General features: G+C 45.6%; 1 protein-coding gene across 1 annotated transcript in view; it reads left to right on the plus strand.

The window, feature by feature from the left end:
- Positions 1–21,778, plus strand: part of LOC147724139 (chloride channel protein C-like) — a 627,958-nt gene extending 606,180 nt beyond the window's left edge. The window contains exons 15-16 of the mRNA XM_086965734.1: positions 6,042–6,137; positions 19,172–21,778. Coding sequence (XP_086821860.1) covers positions 6,042–6,137; positions 19,172–19,402 — 327 coding nt within the window. The 3' untranslated portion in view covers positions 19,403–21,778. The remainder of the gene's footprint in view (positions 1–6,041; positions 6,138–19,171) is intronic.
- The last annotated feature ends 250 nt before the right edge of the window (positions 21,779–22,028 follow it).

The raw sequence follows: 22,028 nt of genomic DNA on the forward strand, positions 1-22,028 counted from the left end.
GAGAATTCGCAATTATTTGCGAATTCTTATATTGTGAGAGCATGAACCATTGATGAATCCCAAATGCAATCTTTGCGGGCGCAAACGGCCGATTTTTGCGATTCGCATCGTTTGGGCTCGCAAAAATGCTTGATGAATCTACCTGATAGAGTCTAATGTGGCGACCAATGTATTGTTGCCATGATGGAATGATCTGAGCAACCTCTCTGTGTTGCTGTGGGATGTCGTTGGGATTGGTTTGTCACCATTGGTCATTTGCCATTTGGAATGTCTACCCACCTCTCCCCTGTGTTCTCCACCTCCCTGCGTAGGGGTATTGATTGCGTTGTAACCTGTACTTTCTAATGTCAGCTCCGGGTGGTCAGGCTTCCCTCATTTTGACTCCTCCGCCTCAATCTTGGTTGCATATACAGTGTGTACTCTCCCTGCCACCACCAGCACAAGCAGGGCCTGTTGCTGTGGGGATCCTGTGGACGGAATCAACAGACACCTGGGCCGCACGAAGGTGCACCAACAGCTGGCTGCGGGTTGGCAAATCTATTAATGATGGCGCCTTCGTATTTTCTCCCAGTTACTCAATCAGCCTCTGCACCCCCAGACCAGAACATTAGTGTGGAGGCAGCAAGGGCATGAGTGCTGGGGGGGGGGGGGGGGGGGGGGCATTCAAAGTGTCCATTCCTGGGCAGGATGATTTTGAATGCTTTAGCGCTACCCCTCACATTGCCCAGGACACCGCACTCCCTTCTCCCCACTGTTCACCCTCAGCAGTGGCCAGCCCCCTCACCCTGCATCACCGGCTGACAGGTCCTGGTCATCAGTGTGCCCTTCGGCTGCAGCGCGCCCCAATCAGTACCAGGGCCGTGCTCTGATTTGACTTTCTTGTGAGCACCGCCCCCCATGGGTACCTCTCTTCTTTGCTACTCCTCCCATTTATACTCAACAGGGGTGATCGGGCTTGCAGCCCCCCTCACAGGGGCCAGTGTCTCAGCCTGTGTTCCTCCGCTGTTGGGGTGTTCTCAGTAGTTCCAGCTGTGGATCTCTACCCAGGTCTACCAGATCAGGGTGTATCAGTTTCTGAGGCTGCTTGTCAATCGCTGTACCTTGGGGACAGCGTTTGTCTCACAGCAAGTGCCACTGGGGCTGCCACATTGTTTTCCTCATCTTGATCTGGCATGTCAGCTGGTTAATAAATGGTTCACAGTTGTAATCCCAAATCTGCTTCGCTTACGAGGGAAGAGGGTGGCCCACAGTCAGCCACATCCTTGTGGAGGCAAAAGGGGCAGGATTGGCATCAGGATATCGTTGGATGGCAGTGGGGCCCTGAGAGATCCACAAGACTCCTTCCATCCCATTGGTGTTCTTCCACGCCCCGTTGGTGTCCTCGATTCATTTGCTTGGAATGGGGGTGGCTGGAATTAAGAACAGGAAAAGGTCCACAATGATGCATGGTGAGAGCAGTGCTAACTTTTCCATGTAGAACCCACAGGTCTCTGACCAACGGAATTGCAACTTACATTCGTCAGTAATACCTCTAATTCATATGTCCTATGTGCACAATGTGTACAACTCATATCAGGGTAACTTGACCGTTGACAGGTGTAAACCCAATTTAAACTTGTGCAGACACAAGTGTGCACATAAGGGCTTTTGCACTGCAAGAAGGAAATGTGCACTGGTGCCATTTGCAGAAATGAGCATTGTTGAAGAGTTCTCAGAGCAAACTGTGCAAACAAGCAGATGCACTGTTTACTACGAAATGCATTGGTCATTTAAACATAGATGACCCTCTTTCCACTTGTATGTGCTCTTTTCGCTTCTCTTCATGTAATATTTGCAATTCTTAGAGCTGTGTGATGAAAGAGATAGCCTTAATATGTTGTTCTTACATATTACAGGAGATATATGTTATACATTGCATATGCACTTGGCATTATTCCATCAGTGCTCTCATGTACAAAGAAAGCAACCACAAGGAGATGATGGACGGAGCGCTGAAACTTTTCAGACACCCACCCTCAGTCACAGATCTGGGTTGAATCCATCATCATTCTTTAGCTCACTTCGCCACCTCAGTTCAGACCCAGCTATATGCAAATCAGTCTTGACTCTGTGCCTCATGGGAACAGTCCAGCCCGAACTGCCAAGCCAGGTCTTCCCTGAACTGGAGACAAGCTTCCTGGGACCAGTTTCTGGGTAACACCCTTCATCAGCCAGGCTAGCTTGAATCCAGTGGCAAAGTGAGCAAAGGACCCACATCTGGGCATACCCTGCCAACTTAGGGCAAACAAAGCAAACACAAGGAGATGATAGACGGAGCGCTGAAACTTTACAGACATTCACCCCCCAGATCTGGGTTGAATCCATCATCATTCTTTAGCTCACAAGCATCCTGGGACCGGTTTCGGGCTAACATCCCTCATCAGCCAGGCGACTTGGCAAGGTGCGCAAGGGACCAATGTCTGGGCATACCCTGCCAACGTAGGGGGAACAAAGCAAACACAAGGAGATCAACCCAGATCTGTGACTGGGGGTGAGTGTCTGAAAAGTTTCAGCGATCTACCCATCATCTCCTCGTGTTTGCCTCATGTACAAAGGCAAATCCGATTCTATTTTGCCCCAGACGAGTATACATACAAAGTATTTCCCTGTATGTCAGATGGTACTATCGCAATGTTTGCTTTTTAGAATAATTCTTATTTTATTTTAGACAATTTATTTTAATGTACTGGTGGTTGTTGGATGTACACCCAACAATAACAATCTACTAAAGCAATGAAGAAATAAAATAATTATTGACAAAGCTAAAGGCTGGAAACCAATGCCAGACTGACTGACTTTGCAAATGTTTTTTATTTTTAGTAGGGGCATTTAAAAGGCACAAACTTTGCCCCAGAGGGCAATGGAGTGCGGCACTTAGTGACGAGATACATCCACTACATGTGAGGATACAGAAACATGTCAAAACGCAAACACCGATTCACGAAATCTGGTAAGAGCCGGAGCCAGCACCAGGGCATAGTTTCATGGGGATGTTTGGTATGTGACATCTCCCAAATAAATGGATTCTTGTTTTGGTAGTGGAGTCTGGGGCCCGAGTCAGGTCTGCTATGTCTGTGTTGGTTTTCTACCAAGAATAAAAGACAAGCAGTGACTTTTTGATGTGAAGCAGGAGAAAGAGAGAGAGATAGTGAGACAGAGGTATACATCTAGTGGCTACATCCTCCTTTGTCTTTATTATCTCATATGAGAGCGCTTTTAAATGCTTGAGATCAGTGTGTGCGCTGTACAAGCACTTCTTATGTTTAATTTAATGGTCTATAATGATGCTCCATCTACAATAAGCATCTAGTCCATGTTTAGGGTTTACATGACTACTGACTTGCCTCTTAGATCACTAATGACATTGTCATTGGCGGTTAGGCCATTAATGTGTCTAAGTTTATGTTTAAAAACGATAACTTTTAATAAATGTCTGCTTAAGTGTGATATGATCTAATGTACTAAGGGTTAACACTTCTGCATGTTAAAGGAATCCACTTTTTGGGATTTTGAAGGGACTTGAACAAATATTTACATTATGTTTGCTGCACATTATACATGAAAACGTTTACATGGCTTGAGTCATGCATGCAATCTTAGAGCTAAGCCAGACCCTTCCCTTGCTCTGCTTTCCCTATTTATTAGCTTGTGCGCCCACCGCTATTTGCAACTTAGTCCTAGTACATGGAACAGATGGAAACATGATGTTGCCTACATGCACCAATTTGACCACTCTACAAACAAGGCTTCTAGTAGCAAATATGAAGAAGAGTGCATGCAATGAAATTAAACTCCAGACTGTTGTGTTGTTAATGGACATAGCCATGATTTCCCAGGGGGAACTACCAGGCTCAGGTGAGACGGGCATGAACGTAGCTTCAGGATGGTGTTGGGGTGTGACACCACCCAAATGCATTCTTGGATTGGTAGTTGGGTCTGTGGACCCTGAATCAGTCTTGCTATGTTTTTGTCACTTTTTCTCATCATTCTCAGTTCACTAGGAGCTTTTATTGTATTCATTTTTTGAAGCAGAAATTTCAAACTATAAAGTGATTGCTACACCCAAAAAAATAGTACATTTCCACCCATAAACATTCTTCTTGATTGAGTGTAAATGTGCTACTTTTTGGCATTCATAAACATTGAAAAGCTACACCAGTCTCAGATTTCCAGGCATACTACTGGTAATTACACACCCAAAGGCGATTGACTGAATGCGTTCAAATAGTCTACAGAGTGGCAATCATTTGGGGTAGGATTGCAACTGTTCGTTTTTCACCCACTATGCTACTCTAGACAGAGGCTCACCTTCTGCAATAAAATACCGACCCTGTTACTCGTGGAAACAGTCTATCTCAAAACTTAGTCATCTTATCCATCTACCCTGTAGCCCAAACTGGTAACCTCGCAATGGCGAGGAGCATAGGTTTGGACACATGGTTATGCCACACAGCTTTGACTATTCGTGGACTGGGAAACCCTCACTGGTCCTGTGCACATGCCTGCATAAATATGAGCCTATTGTTACACCACATAGCTTTGATTGTTTGCAGACTGCTAACCTATCGCTGGGCAGAAGTATGTGCTTGCATAGGGATGGGCTGATGGTTATTTCACATTGCTTTGAAGGTTTGGAAAATGGTAACCATTCACTGGCAGGTGCATGGGCTTACATTGAGATAGGCTGATAGTTATGCCACATTGCTTTGACTGTTCGCAGACCGGGAAACTCTCACTGGCCAGGCACTTGTGCTTGCATACATACGGGCATATGGTTACATATAGTTTTGATGGTTCGCAGACTGGTAACCTCTCACTAGCCAGATGTTTCTGTTTGCATAGGGATGATCCTATGGTTACACCACATTGCTTTGACAGTTCGCAGACTGGAAACTCTCACTGTCTAGGTTATGTTATGTTAATATAATTTATAACGCGCGCGGCTACTCAAGAGTGTCCCTGCACGGAAGCCAAATGATGGAGGGAAGGAGCTGGACAGAGCAAACCTTTATGCAAACAGCCAAAAGTTTTTAGCAATTTCCTGAACACCCTTGGGTTAGTAGTGTTCCGTAGTGTGTAAGGCAGAGGGTTCCAGACTTGAGCCGCCTTGAAAGAGAGAGAGCTGCTCCCCACTTGTACCAAATAAAAACCGAGGGGCCAACCGCTGAGAGGCAAAACACAACAGTCTTTGTGGCACATAGAAACTGAAGCTATTCCTCAAATACAGGGGACCCAAGCTATGGAGGGCTGCATGAGCCAGGGTGAGAGCCTTGAATTTGACCCGTTGGGCCACGGGAAGCCAATGTAGATCCAGCAAATATTGCTTCACACTAGTTCTTCTGGCGATGTTTAGCAGAACTCTGGCTGCCGCATTTTGTACAACTTGCAGCTTCCTCAGCAGTAAGTCTGGCAGACCTATATACAGTGTGTTGGCATAGTCTGGGCACGAAAGAATCAGTGCACGAGTGACCATTTCTTTGTCTGTCCTGGGTAGCAGGGGCAGAAACTTCCTAAGAATCTTCATTGTACCAAAACACTGTCCGGCCAGTTTCTTTATTTATGTGGAGAACCTAAGGTCCTCGTCAAACCAAACAAGTAGGTTTGCAGGTGCATGTGCTTGCATAGATATGGGCCTATGGTTATGCTACATAACTTTGATTGTTCACAGATTGGTAACCTATCACTTGTCAGATTTTGTGCTTGCATAGGGATGGGCTGATAGTTATATTACATCGTTTTTACGGTTTGCAATATGGTAACTTTTTCCTGGACAGGTCCATGTGCTTGCATAGAGATGGGCTGATAGCTATGCCACATAACTTTAACTGTTCGCAGGCTGGAAACCTCTTACCGGCCAGGTTCATGCGCTTGCATAGGTATGGACAGATGGTTATGTCGCACCGCTTTGATTGTTCGCTGACTGGTAACCGCTCACTGTTCAAGTGCATGTACTTCCATAGTGATGGGCCCATGGTTACGCCACACTGCTTTGACTGTTTCAGATAACGGTGGAGAAGTTGCCTGATGTGCCACGAATGACCAGGCTGCTGAAGCGCTACAGCACAGATCCTCAGTACCAGCATCTCTTCATCAATCTGGTAAGAGCCGGAGCCAGCTACAAAAACAAACATTTCCTCTCTGAACAATGTGTTTGTTATATTTCTGATCATTTGTTTAGGATGGCTGTGTCAGCCTCACTGATTTACTCAAACAATGCCAAGCCCAAGATGGTGCACTTTCAACAAAAGTAGCAGAGCACAAACAGCATTCCTGACTTTTAATTCCTATCGTATAAACATAACAGATGTTGTAAAAATGAGCCAACACGAAAATACAACAAAGGAGACAATTTGAGCGCGTTTTTTCTGTGAAAATGCATTCCAGGCTGACGCATAGATACAATGTTAATAGAATGTATCATTTACATGTCACTTTTAGCTCTTGAGTAACTGCTAAGTAATGTGAAGCAATGCACTTGAATGCTGTTTCTGTAAACCATTGCTTCCACTCTATGTCCACTCACGGTCTTCCCTCCCCTTTGTCCATGCTGCACCATCTGGGGTGTGCGCTGACATTGTGCGCTAGAATACACCAAGCGCTACACGCAGTAAGGCTTTTTACAGAGTGTAAACCACAATCATGCAGTGGGGAACTGATGATGGTCTCTGCGGAACTTGAAAAACTGGCCTTAAATCCAGCTTTGGTGTTTGCTGAAGAAGACTGCGTTAGCTCTCTGAACCTACAACCCAGCAAAATGTCTGTTTTGCCGACGCAATATTGAGATATTCAACAAATTTCACATTATAACTTTTTTTTCCCTATCTTTGTTTGGCGCAAAATTAATCTTCGCTTCCAAAATGCCTGTTTTGCAATTGGGGCAAACTCGCAGAATTTTGCCTACCTATGCAAAAACAAATCACACAAATTTCACACACCTCAGAGCTAGACCTTGTATTGCAAATATTTGCAAACCAGCGGTATAATCTGTTGTCTTCAGTTATCCCAATTACACGCTCACTAAAATATTACTTCAAGGTAATCTCCTTTGTGTAATCTGATCTTGACTGCCTCATGCCATGAGGTTTAATTTACAGACACTGCTATGACATCGTTTTCTTTGGAAAGTGGCACACTGTGTCTTGCAGCTAGGTTTGCACTGTCTATTATCAATGAAATGTTTTCAGGTCTGTTTGAATATTACATGTAAAACATACAGACACAATAGCTATACAAGATATATTCCTCAAGCCTTCAGTCAATATTCCTTACAAGGATGGTGGGTAAACATTCGAGAGTGAGAGTGCTGATCAACCTTGGCCTTCATTCAAAAGTCCCTAGGAATACTGGCAGGTAAAACTGCCTCATTGAAAAGCTGTTATCACATCTCGGAGCTTATTTATATGCCCAATGTGTCTTCGGAACGTCATTTTTTATGACTTTCCAGGAGCGCACCAGGCTTACCCATATCTACAAGGCCATGTAAAGCCATCCTGCTTGGCTTTTCATGGCCTTGTAGATGTGGTATGAGGCAACAAAGTGCCCATTGCTGCGTTGTCTCACACTGCGATGGGGAGGCACACCACGGGCATTACGGTGGGTGTTCATGCTCCAAACCTGGTAATGTGTCAAAAGCCTATGCTTCCCCAGGGGCCGCGTAAGGGTTGTTTTTGTGAAGGAAGGTGTCCCTTCCCCCACAAAAACAACCTGATTTTAGTGCAGACACTCTTGCACCATGGTGCAAGGGTGCCTGCTTTGGAGCATGGCAGCTATTTGTCAACCAGTGCTGGGAAAGAGGACAGGAATGCACCATATCTCATAGATACAGTGCATACGTGCATTTTCTTTTGACGTAGGGCAGCACAGCAGGAAAGCTTGCAGAGCTGCCCTATGCCATAATATTGTAAATTAGGGCTCTTGGGATTTTTTTCCTTGGGATGTCTTTACTTCCCTTTTCCAAGTTCCTCAGTTCATGATGAGAGTGAACAAAAATGCAACTTCTGGGGGCGTGACCAAGCCGAGCACAACGATGTCCGCCTAGTCTGTCGGCTCCGCCAAACCGAGCCTAAATCTGCCTAATTATCCATTCAATTCTGCCTCGACAGGGGCTTAAATATCAAAAATGGTAACTGGAAGGGCTCCAGAGCAGATCGATACCTCCTGTGGCCGGAAGGAAGGTACTGAACGTCCAAGGCGAGATCTGCGCCATTGGGACGGAGGCGCGTGCACGCGGCCTGGTGGCTGTGTGTGTTTTGGACAGCCTTTGATCCCTGAAGCCATCGCCTCTGGCATCTGGATTACTGCGTGCCTACAAGCGGCATCCAGCTGAGACCAGCGAGAGGATCCTGATCCGCAGCTGTCACCATCAACCGGCCGTGATCTACTGTGGGCGTGCCGCCGATGCCCCGGCGTATGGATGGGCTGTGTGCTGGGTGAGGATCAGTGTGACCGGCGGACACACGATCTTGGCCCCTGCGCCTGCATTGGCCTCCGTTGCAGCTCGCAGTAACGTGGGAGGGATCGCAACGAGGTGGCAGCCCCGCGCTGGTCGGCTGAGAGATACGAGACCGGCCTGATCGTCGAGCTCCTAGTAGAATGTACCACAGCTCCGTATATCAGGAATATACAGAGCCGGTGCTGCGACACAGCTGCACTGCAAGAATGGACACACAGCAGCGCGCCTACAATGAGTGACCACAACAGTACACGGCTGAGGTTTGGAACTGTTTTTCGGGACTTGTGGCATAATGTATATGTGCTTATTAACTGTGACGCTGCGATACCCCCATGGCTACTTAGCATCATCACATTGCCTCTCGGCTTTCCTGGCCTCAAAAGTCATAGCGCAGAAGAGCATGGACATCCGCTGGGTTGCTCCTGCTGTGCAGACCTTTCCCCCCCTCACGTGGATCCTGGTGCACAGCTGAGGCGTGTTCTCGGGGCGGACCTGGCAAGTACTTGATAACATCCAGGTATTGGAGGATCCCTGAAGTGGGTAACCGGGGACACATGCTCCTGTTGTCAACGGGGTGCATCACACCACAGGCGGCCATTGGTGATTGCACTGCTCTTGCCACGTATGGTAACCGGTCCCAACCACAAATAACCCCTACGGAGAGATCTGCCTATATCATGGCGGGGGGGCCGCAGTTCGAAGGCAACGCTTCAGGCCAAACTGACAAAAGGGAAGGAGGCCCTGGCGCGAGTCCTAAAGGAGGATCAGCCCAATCTGACAAATCCGAGTCCGGGAGGAAGGAAAAGGAACCAATGTTGCAGGGCATTCTGGAAGCCATCACTACCGTCTGCACTTCCTTGGAGTCACGCATTGACACAGTGTCCACAGAAGTGTTCCCCATTCGAGAAGATATGTGCTCCATGAACCCGTGCCTAAAAGATGTTGAAATCAAGGCGACCTCCCTGGTTGAAGACATGTCAGCGTTGCAGAGAAAAGTGGATGACCTGCAAACGCACGCTGCGAAGCTCGAAACATAGTTGGATGACTATGAAGGGCGCTCCAGATGCAAAAACGTCTGCATAATTGGGGTTCCGGAACAAGCAGAGGGGCCATCAGCGGACATTTTCTTGGAGGAGCTGATCACTACTTACCTCAAGCCTCGGTGACTCTCCAACTACTTCTCGGTGGAGCGAGCCCACCAGGTCCCAGGCGTCAACCGAGGCCTGGAGCCCCCCGCAACCGCTCCTTGCCAGGATCTTCAACTTTCGCGACAGGGATGTCATACTGCAAGGTACCCACTCCGCCCTGCCAGTGGAATTCCAAAACAGTCGCATCACTTTCTTTCCGGACTTCACCCTCAAGGTGCAGCGACAACGAATGAGCTTCTTGGAAGTGAAAAAGGCGCTCTGCGACAAGGACTTGAAATATGCTATGATGTTCCCGGCCAAGTTGAGAGTGGAATCGGAGGGAAAATCCTGGTTCTTCACCACCCCGGAGGTGACCTGGGACTGGCTTGAGGGCTGGCGAACAGCGGGCCGCTGCAACAACCATGGCCCTGGCTTGAGGATGGACGGGGACGCTCGAGCTTCTGGTGGTGGCTCGCCACTGCAAGACTTGAATGAAGCGGCGGGTGGTGCCAAATGACCGGTCTGTATGTTTTTTCACTTTGGAAGATGGAATAGTCCGGATAGACGGAGGGTTGTGGAGATAGACTTTCCTCCTCCAAAAGTGTCAGACCTTGTTATGTTGAGTTATTCTGTTATGCATGACTTGGTTGACCTGATCTCCCCAGATATAGCCGGTTCCCCGATTAACCAGGTGGGCGTTGTGGGGTGTATCCTGGGCCCTAGCTGCTGCTCTTGTATAAACAAGCTAGATTTTTACTGTTACTGTTGGTACAACAAACATTTCTCAAAAATAGGCGCTCGGTTTGGCTGCATAGCCCTGTTCATTCTTGGAAGGGTGTGCGAGAGGCACTCTGCTACTTTGGGGGGCAGGAGGTTTTGTTACCGCCAAGCAGGGAGGCAGGGTGAAGGGTCGGGGGGACGTATGTTGGGTTTGTGTCTTTGCAATTGTGTTTTGATTTTGATATTGTTTTTGTTCAGGCATGTCACATCCGATTGGTCTTGGATACTCATTACAATGTTTGTAGCGCTCTCATTGGCCACAATGTTTTGGAATGTAGTAGAATCCTTCCTCATCTCCCCCATGTGGTGCTTCTCTCCGGATTACCTCACACCTTTGAATCTGCATGATGGGTATTATGGGTCGCCAGTCACTTATTTTGCTCTACTGTCGGATGCAGATACTACTTGCAGCAGCCAAGGCGTAAGTTACGCTTTCATGGATCACTGTGCTGGGAAATGTATTGATCTCTTTTCTTATCTTTCCGCTGACGTGCTCCTCCCCGGGATATGTCGCATTTTTAGATCAGTGTGATGGGTACTATGAGTAGACAAAAACTTACCTTGCTCTCATAGAATGTGAATGGGCTGGGGGATAGAATAAAGAGAGGGGTGGTTCTTCAATTCCTGAAAAGACACTTACCGGATGTCATGTTCTTGCAGGAGACGCACCTGTTGGGTAATGGTTGTAAGGCCCTGTCACGATGGGTTATCAGTTGGTTGCTCACTCCACTTTTGGCTCTGGTTCCCGGGGGTGGGCATCCTCATTCATATATTCTTCCCCTTAGCGATTAGCACAATCCACACGAACCCACTGGGCAGATTCACTGCTCTGTCTGGAACTTGAGAGGGAGCCACCCTCAACTTGGTCTGGGTGTACATTCCACCGGGCCTCCATACACAGGCCTTCATTGATCTTGGCGATTTACTCCTGGGTTTGCTGGACGGACGATTATTGACTGAGGGGGACTTTAACTCTATTGTCTCAGATTCCCTGGACTGTTGTTCCCAGAAAGACCTGCCACTATCCCGTAAACGGATCCATAGTTCCTTAGGTGCAATGGGACTAGCGGATGTCTGGAGGTGCCTGTACACGGTGGATCTTCAGTATACGCATCTCTTGTGTCCCCATGTCACGCATTGACTATGTGCTCACACTCATGCATCATCTACACAATGTCAAAGAGATATGACACTTGGCCAGGGGAATATCGGACCACTCCCCAATTCTGTGTAGACTGGAGGTGGGGGACCCCTCGGTCGGCCGGGTGGTGCCGATCAATTTGTGGAATTTCACAACCACTCCCATTAGGGACAAGTTCCTGTCTGAAACTGAATTGTAATTCCCAAAAAATCTGGGGTCCGTCAATTCATCTGTCTCACTGTGGGAGGCCTATAAGACTGCCGGGGGTGGTCCTGGGACTAATCGCAGGGCAACGCAAGGTGAAGGCTGCCGCTATTATGCGTATAGAGGATGAGATCCTAGAACTGGAATGCGCAGTTCGATCTCAAGACTCGGAAGTTGTGCGCCAATAACCATGCATTAAAACCAAGGAGCTCCTGGACCTGGCCACAGACGCAGCTAAGGCGCAATACCGGGCTACCCTTAGCAGGGTCTATGATGTAGGTGATAAGGCGGGCAAATTGTTGGCCTGGCTGGATCATAGGGATGGGGCGTGGCGTGTTGTGGTTGAACTTGCCACTGATTCTAACTCCGGCATCACAGCTCCGCAGGACATTGTTGATGCATTTGGTAGATATTACCACTCCCTGTACTCTTCTAGTATGACCCATACTGAGGAAGAGGCTTCTTCCATCCTCTGAGATATACGGATACCGGTTATTACAGTGGAGGAAAGTCTCGACCTAGACCATGATATCACAGTAACTGAAGTAGAGAGGGCCATCCATGATCTGCGGGGGGGAAGCGTCGTGCCCAATTGGGATCCCTATAGAATTATTTAAGTTGACGGCTGGCATGACCGCCCCTTTTGGCACCGCCATGTATAGAGAAAGTAAAGAATTAGGAATTCTTCCTGAGGATCACAGACTGGCCAATATTATTGTTATCCATAAGGCGAGTAAGCCCGCCGACCAATGTTCCTCATACAGGCCCATCTCGCTCCTCAATTGGGAGGTTAAAACCCTTGCATAAGTTCTTGCCACCCGTCTGTTACAAGTTCTTCCCACTTTGGTACACCCGGACCAGTCCGGGTTCATGCCGGCAAGAAACAAGTCTCTTAACCTCCGTCCACTGCACGCAGTGCTTTGCAAGGCAGATACGATCAGGGAAGATGCTGTGGTGGTACCTCTAGATGCCGCTACGGCATTTGACACCATGGAATGGCCCTACATGTTCGCGGTGCTTCACAAGCTAGGATTCGGTCTGGAATTTATTAAATGGGTGCGTCTCCTATATTGTCAACCGTTGGTGCAAATGGTCATAAAGAATCGGAAATCTCCTGTCTTCTCTCTTGGTAGGGGCACCAGGCAAGGTTGCCCCCTGTCGCCGCTCCTCTTTGCCTTGGCCCTGGAATCTCTCACAGCGTGTATGTGGCACGACCCCGTCATTTGGGGCCTTAAATGGACTTATGGGCGGAAGGACCACCTATCATTGTATGCAGATGATATCCTGCTTTATCTCGCCTCCCCGGCGGCGTCTCTTAGTGTGGTGATGGATATAGTCCACATTTTTGGTAGATTCGCAGGCTACCAGATCAACTGGTCCAAGTTGGTGCTATACGTTCTTAGTGGGCAAACCCTGGACTTCCCCGGAATTGCCTGCTGACAGAGGCCGGCAAAGGCTTCAATCTGTGGGAACCTGGGTCCAGAGACCTGACGCGATTTTATGACACCAACCTCCGGCCACCACTAGCGCACCTTAAATCGATGTCCAGCACTTAAAATCGCTCCCCTTGACCCTCCTGGGACATGCTGCCCTTTTTAAAATGATGTCCCTCTCTCGTCTTCTGTACGTGTTGCTCAATACTCCTCTTCGGGTCGCGGCGTCATACTTTAAAGAACTGGAGGGCACGGTTTGAGATCTGCTATTGGAGGGTAGGTCGCCTCGCATTGCCACACATAAGCTCACACTGGGATGGTTCCACGGGGGCATCGGACACCCGACATGAAAAGATATTACTGGGCCTCGCAGCTCGCTGCCATTAACCAATGCACATATAGGCGGCACGATGACCCGGCATTTCGGATCAATCAATGGCTCCTCCCCTGGGGTGGGTTTGAGGGCGCACTGTACACAAAGTCTTTGAAAAATGATTTGTCCGGCCTGACCAAACACGCCGTCCAAATATGGAAGGATGCTACTAAAAGCCTGGGGTGGGAGGGCACACTTACTCAAGCAACGCCACTCTGGCATTGTGACCAGATAGGTTGGCTATCGCACTCCCTGGAGTTCGATAAATGGGATGCCATTGGCATTTCCAGAATTGGGGACCTTTGGAAGTCCAGTAATGCATACCACTCTCCCAATAACGTCACGAGTTTGAAATGGCCAGCTCTGAACAGTTCCGATATCTTCAAAACAGACATGCATTACTCTTGGCTATCCCTAAGGGAACGGACCTCCCAGAATTCTCCCCTCTCGAGGACAGGATTCTAGATGGCAATTTGACAGAAAAGGCCATATCCATCATTTACAAGAAACTTATCAATATTAGGTCCGATCCCCTGTTACGGTTAAGACAGAGGTTCCCAATCTGTGCGCCGCGGCACCCTGGTGCACCTTCAAAACTAAACTGGGGCGCCGCGAACAGATGCTGTAAGCATTAAAAATGTACGTACTTCCACAAGTCAATGTCTCCAGTAATTTTTAAGCTCAAATTACAGTTCTCATCAGCCCGGAGATGCCAACGAATGCACCAGTGTTAAAGCCTTTTTGAACTCTAAGGCAGAATGCAAAATATAGGCTTTGTTTTTTTACCTCGCAACATGAAACCAATTGCCTTGAATAGACACCAATAAAAAGTAGGCTGGTTGCATCACTCACATGCACAAATTACTGCTCCTGTTTGTTAGTAATTTCAACTCCAGCTGCACACAAATTCCTGATTTTTGTTGATGGCTGAGTGAAAGTGTTTCCCTCTTCCGTCAGTAGAGGTCTGTGTCTTGCAGGAGCCAATCAGGCTTCTAAATGTTGCATGCAGGCCTCATGTGCAATGGGGGGTTTTGAAGGCCTGGGGTGGGGGTGGATGGGAGATTCCAGCAAATGTCTCAGCATCCTTTCTGGCCGGCCGCCGGCAAACGATCTGGGCGCCCCCTTTCTCCGCTGATATGACACCGCTAGAGGTGGGGGTTCCACAGGGTTCCATTCTTAGCCCCATGCTCTTTAACATCTTTATGGCCCCTCTGGCGGTGGTAGCGGAGACCTTTGGCGCCCAGATCATATCTTACGCTGACGATACACAGCTCCTGTTCACATGCGACAGGGGCGGGGTGTTGGATGGCATACAGATTAGGGAATGTCTAGGTGCGGTTTTTGAGTGGTTTAGATGTCATGGCCTGAAGTGCAACTCCGATAAGTCTGAGTTGCTCTTCTTTGGATGCACTCCCGAGCCAAATTGGAAATCCTGGTGGCCACAGGATATGTTTCCCCCTGACAATGTGTCCCTCAAGGCTAAGAACCTTGGAGTGATTGTGGACAGTGATCTCTCCTTTGGGCCACATATCTCGTGCCTTTCAGGGAAGTGCTTCGGCATTCTGCGGATGCTGAGAAAGTTCCTTCCTTTGGTGTCACTTCACCATAGGAAAATAATTGTTCAGGCTTTGATTGGATCACAATTAGACTACGCAAACGCTCTTTTTCTCGGTCTACCGAAGTATCTTTTGACCCGTTTGCAAGTAGTACAGAACTAGGCAGCCCGAGCCATTTATGGACTCCCGAGAAGAGCAGGTGCCACTGTATTACTTAACACCTTACATTGGCTACCTACTCTAAAGAGGATCCTTTTCAAAAACCTGACTCTGGCCTTCAAAGCTCTGCATGGCATAGGTCCCAAGTATATCGGGAAACGCCTTTCCTTTTACCAACCCAGTAGGACCGTGAGGTCAACTTCTCTGTCTAAAATGACGGTTCCTGTCATTAGGCGTGCTAGAATGGGAGGCCGGTCGTTTCGATACCTGGCCCCGCGGGCTTGGAACGAGCTACCACTATCCCTAAGACAGGCTACCAGCCTTCTTGCTTTCAGGAAGGGCTTGAAAATGTGGCTTTTTACTAAATAGTTTTCTGTCTTTCATAGTCTGCGTTTTAGCTGTTATGTTGCCTTTCTACCTGTTGATACTCTTCGCCAAAGCGCCGGGATGCTCCATGGAGTAGCCGAGCGCTATAGAAGAAAAAGATTAACATAACATAACATAATATGTATCATAAATTCGGGGCGTGATGCACGTATTATGACATGCACCAATTAGGGTAATTTTATCTTAACATCAGAGTCAAATCATTCCCACCAGAGATGGTATCAGTGTGGTAGCTGTGCATGTTGAGGGGGATTTCGGTATGATGAACTGCACAACAGAACAGACACTTCCCTGCTAAGATCCTAATTGCCCCAAGGATTGTATATGAACAGCAGGGCCTGGAGCTGTGTAGTGGACAGAAACACATTTCAGAAGGTGTTGAAATTTAGAAGCAATGGGCTGGCAAGCCTAAAACTACTGCTCTTTAGGAGGATGCTAGTAACCCTGAGTGGGCTGTCTGTGCAGCACACTCAGGGAGCTTAGTTACTTCTTGGCACTATGTGAACTGTGGTGTGGTTTTTATAGCTTTTGAAAATTGCTTTGTTCGGATCTAATGGAAATAAACACCCCGTAAAGTTAATAGCTTTTTGAGAGGCAAATGCTCTTTTGCTCAGTCTTTTGCTCTCTCTTCTGAGAGTGCCAAGTTTTGCCACTTTTGCTTTTGTGCACTGCACACAGACCACAGAGTACTGTACCACTTTTTACTGATTTAGATGAATAGTTACCTGTGTTCAAATTGAACTATCAACTCAAAGGGGCAGATGCAGTTACTTTCTCCATGAACCAGTGATTCGACCATTCTCCCAGTATTTGTAACACACGCTGGCATTTGTACTTTGACTTGATAGCACGCAATTAATTTCTAACCCATATGTATCTCAGTGACAAATTAACTTTGTGGATTCTCTTGCTTGACCCAGTCTGTCTGCAGACACTGAGCTCCCTCCTCCAGCATGCGAGTTGTCATAAAGCACCCCATAGGAAATGTAGGTCATATGCTAGTTGTCTCAGTGGAGTTCTGCACTGTAGTGCAACACACATTTTAGGCACCATTACTTAACATTTTTCTGATGAAAATTATGGCGTGTGACCTTTTTCTTACAAAATAACATTTCATCATTACTAACATAATGCTAGTTTGGGATCTTTAGTGCGCTTGAGGCATTGCACAAAGGTGCCATGTCGTGTCTTGGCTCTGCCCAGTGTGGTGTTCATCCATTGTCTTTTTGGGTAGGTCTATTAAGGTCCACTTGAGTGCCTGCATTGAAATGTATGACTAATAAATTAATTCATCCCCCGCCCATAACCTGTTCCACTGCTCCCTGGAATGAAGCCCTCTAGAGCCAATTTTTTAAACAAAAGATAGTTTAAAAAATTCCATATGCAGACCTCAGATTATTGTTTTTGGCTTACTTAACCAATTCAAGTTTTACATTAAACAGCTGTAGTATTTTTATTTTGTTACATCTATGTTTACAATAACTTCATCTGCTTCATCTTAATTATTTTCAGGGTGAAAAGTGGAAGTAGTCCCAAAGCTGGGCTTACATACCTTCACGCACAAAAAAAAGTAAAACAATTGGGAGCCGTGGCCAATGGCCAATAGGTCAAGGGAGCTGTGGGTCCAAAAAGTTTGGGAACCACTGGGTTAAGAGGTAAATGGGACCACGATGTTGCAGGCTTGGACAATGAAGAGTGGCAAGCCGCAGTGGCTTCACTCGAGAAGTTGCCATCTCCTCCAGACTCCGACTGGTTCAACTAAAAATCCTCCATAGGACATACCTGTCAGGTGCCACATTGGTTCATATGGGATACACCCAAGATAGTGGCTGTGCACGACGCTGTGGGCAGGAGGGCACCTTCATCCATATTGGGAATGTGAGACGATTCAGAAATTCTGGGAGGGGGTGGTGGCCATGATGGGGGAAGTATTGGGGCAACAATTACAATGCAACATTTAATTGATTTGTTAAATGTATGGGACCCCACAGACCTTAAGGCCAAAGAGAGGATATGGGTCACTTTAGTTTTCATGGGGGCCAAGCGGAATATCTCAAGATTGTGGAAGACTCCGACATCACCGAGCATTGCGGACTGGGCCAGTGACACAGATTGGTGTATGGTGACTGAGATACCTATCTATGTTTCCAGGGGATGCCCGAAGAAGTGGTCTCAAGTTTGAGGGCCTTGGAATTTGTTCCTGGAGGAAATATGTGAGCCACCGGGGGGTCGGCGGGAGGAGGTTGACACTGTTGGATAGTGTGCCATTCCCGGAGACATTCATGCTGCAATGTGATGAAGAAGTCGTTAATGTTTTATTGCACTTTATGCCATTACATACATGTGGAAAGCTGGATCCTTGCTGCGTAACATGCCAATTTTTCAATAAAAAGTTATTATATAAAAAAAAGTGCAACTTCTATTTAAGGCATGTTAGACATTTTTTTTTTCTGTTGTCCTGAGCTGCAAAACGGAGTTCAAAATATTATGCAATTATCACAGGTTATTTCCACAATCTGCCCCAAAATGCAGAAATGCATTAACAGGCTACACAATCATTTGAAGAAGTGCTCATTGAGATGTATGTGTACAAATCCCTGTTTGAAGATTTGTGGGAACACAAATTGTTGAATTGTAAAAATGCTTGTGCTTGAGCAATAGCTTAGTGAATCGTCTCCTTAAAGTATAACCATTCTCCGAGATGTTCATTGTCCTAGAAATTTTTTATTGTAATCCTGAAGATGACTGAATTAATCTGGTTAGTTTCGCCTTCAAATAGAATTCATTCTGAAGAGCTTCACATCCCAAATCTGTTAAAGCTACCTCTTTATTTGATCCAGTATATATCTGATGAACTCATTCAAAATTGTAAACATACACTTTTGCGAAGTTTACAATTTTTTTGCTCCGCAGTTAGAGCAGTGAATTCAACACCTAGAAAAACAAGATAGACCTATCTTGTTATGTGCTGAGTTCTCTGCCCCGACTGCGGACTTTCCACAGACGTAAATACTTGTAGTTTGTGAATAGCAAAAATTAGTACACTTCCACAAAAGTGTTCCTTTACCTCTGTGAATCAGACGCTTTGTGTATAACATCAAAAATACGTGATGCCATTTTATGATTATCAGCCGTTTTCACATAGGTTTGTAGAAGAAATTGTTGTAGAAGGGGGTCACTAGCCTTTTTCTGTGCATATCTTTCTTTGCTCTCATTTGCCCCCTTTCTTCTTTTATTTTTCCTCATTTTGATTTGCTTCTAAAGTCTCCTGATGATGTTATATCCTCTCTATTTTCACCTTCCTTCTTACCTGATATGTATTGATGTCATTGTTTGAAGAAGAGTCCATTTTGCAAATGAGCTGAGAAGAATATGTAAATTCTCCCCAATCCAAAGCATGGGAACATTTGAACGTGCATCTGTTATGGGGCATTTAGGGTTTCAGTGGATCCTTTTGCATTTTTTCTATATTTATAAGAACCTCACTCTCAAATCTTTTTTCAATCTGTTTTGTTCACAGGAGCCTTATATAAACAAATCTGCAGTGGCTGTTCAAGCCCATTTCTCTCTGCAGCGCACATACCTTCTTTTTCGGACACTAGGCCTTCGTCACCTCACCGTTGTCGACCTGCATAACCGAGCAGTGGGAATAATCACACGCAAGGATCTGATGTCCTTCCAGCTGGAGGAAAAACTGGGGCTCCAATTAGATTCGGGCCTTCTGGACTCTGACGAAGAGCCCTTGGTCTAGAAGACACCAAGCAATTCTGTCAACTATGCACTAAACCATCAATTTGGGTGGGAAAAATTCACAGAATTCGAATGTGTGGAAAATTAACAATGTAAAGTACATTTACATTTCTGGGTGTGAGTCACGGCCGATGAATGCCCCCAAACACACTCTTTCATGGATAGACACAAACCCTTAGCAGATAGTTTTAGATCCCAATAATCATACACGTTTGCAAACCCATGTAGGTGAACCAGCTTTTCAGGGGAAATATAGTGTCTCCATAGAGCAAAAATCAACAAAAAGAAAAAATGTGAAAATTGCCTTTTCTGCAAACTTTACTAATTAAGAATTTTCCAGCAAGTTTAAAATTCTGCTTGTGTAAATTTTGCACATGTGAGCACAGCTGGAAATTAAGACTGGCATGGATTAGCAAAAGCTGTGATTCTCTGCAAATTTCATAAAGGTTGTAAATATACTTCCACGCGCAAGGGGTAATCCAACAGGAGAAAATGTTGAACTTTTTTTACTTGGACTTTGTGAATATGGTTCTTAGTGCCCTTTGGCCATTTTTTGTATTTTTCATCTCTTTCCATTTTTCTACTCTCAAAGCATAATGAGTCATCCACCAATCTAACATAACAACAGAAATATGCTAAAGAAACCATGAGGCAGAATATGGGAACCAAGTGACCCCGCATTTCACTCCCACTGCCAAGCCTTATGTCTGTTGTACGTATAAAAGATTGATTAACTAAAATAGATGACAAACAGCATGGAGATCTTAGGCTGGAGACAGAATAGTTAATAAAATCAGTATAGATAGGTAGTTATCAATTTTAATTCACATCTCTTGCTGCACTCAAGAGAAGGCAGCCTTTGGGTATTGTATCATAATCCCAATTGATAAACAATGTTTGGTGATTGTGTGTTTTATGTGGACATTGTTATGAGGCACACACAAATACCCTCCCTTACTTGTGAACCTACTGATTAACAATGGAAAGAGTAAAAAACAGGCAAATACCTTTTTTCAAAATAATCTGAACAAAGGATTTATTTTATTCTTCCCAAGGTTGGGTCCCATTATGAACCCATCTTTTAAATTCACCAGGTATTGCTACCACAATGATAGTATTGCATTCAGGCATTACTGACATATTTAAGGGAGGTAGGTAGCTACAATTAGCTGCTGGAAAAATGTACTGTCATTACTGGCAGGCAGCACCAGCTTTAGGATTGTGTGATGGGTTCCGCTGCTCTGGATGTCCACCGTCGCTAAACTCAGAGGGCACCATTTGCCCTCTGATAGAAACAGTCATATAATCACCCTTGTCCATCTTTCATTTCCATAATAATGGTCATCGTGGAAATAAAAGTCAAGCATGGGTGATCCTAATCATTCAACGCAGTTGCAGTCTTGCAGATCTGGCCAGGCATTTAACTATCTTCATTAGAAAGAGGCAATGGTGGAAGTTTGAATTTCACCATCACATTGTATTGCCACTTCTCAGCACTTTCACAGGAAGGGGAGGGTATTGGTGATGATGTCTCGAGTCAAGTGGCAAACGTCAGTAGGTGGGTCCAGTGGCAATAATAATGTTGAACTCTCTTGAAATTATATGTAGAGCAAAGGCAGCAAGATATTGTTTTGTGCAATTAGACTGCATAGCTGACATAAGGTTGAGAGTACTGAAAGAGAATAAACTAAATTTACAAGAACTACGAGATCAAGGCTATGATATTGCTGCCTACATGAAAGGTCACATTTATTTCTTCAATGTGGTTGTCATTAACTAAATGTAGTGATATCGGATATAGCCGTAGATTGTAAAGAAGCTGTTTCACTTACACTCTATTTTCTGCTTCAACTACAAGGTAGAGGTTTTTACTAAATCAAGCACTTTCTGTAACTCTAAAGCTAATATGTGTAAATTGTTGAGAAAGCTGCACTGTGAGTGTAAAACAGTTTTGCGCCCAAACAACTGAAATTTAAGATGCCCTAAAAGAAATGCATGATTCAAACACAGTAAATGTAGGTATCTGGCACACAGCATGGTGCCTACGTGACCTTTTATATGAAATCAACTTTGTACGCAAATAGTTGCAGAGACACGGATAGAATGGATATAAAGAAGCAAAGAAAAGCAAAAATATTAGGCACATTTTTTGAAGCAAGCACTATCTTCAAAGATTTATTCATACGTAAAAAGAACAAGATGCTTGATTATCACTTTTGAGATGAATGTAACAAAAACCCAGAGAAAACTTTCAAGTGAGAATGTTTTTTTCACCGCGATTGATTCAGATTTAACATATTCAAAGTAATGTTTCCAGCAACTACATGATTATATAAAGTTATGGAGATTTATGTATAATTAAAAATCTCTGCCTGCTGCCTGAAAGTCTTACTGTTCATTGCTGGAATCTACATGTAGCCCTCACTGATAGTAAGTCTCCTGATATGAATGCATCAGACCTATTTGAAGAATTACATTTCAGTTGATTGTCCCCGGTGGTATATATTCTCCACATGAAGCACTGCAGTTCCTGAGAAACATGAGTATCCAAGATATCTTTCCTAATATCTAGGTGGCTTCGTGCATACTTTTAACTCTTTCAGTGACAGTGGCTAGTGAAGGGAGAA

The sequence above is a fragment of the Lissotriton vulgaris genome, chromosome 4_1, assembly GCF_964263255.1.
Source record: "Lissotriton vulgaris chromosome 4_1, aLisVul1.2, whole genome shotgun sequence".
Classification (NCBI taxonomy): Eukaryota; Metazoa; Chordata; class Amphibia; order Caudata; family Salamandridae; genus Lissotriton; species Lissotriton vulgaris.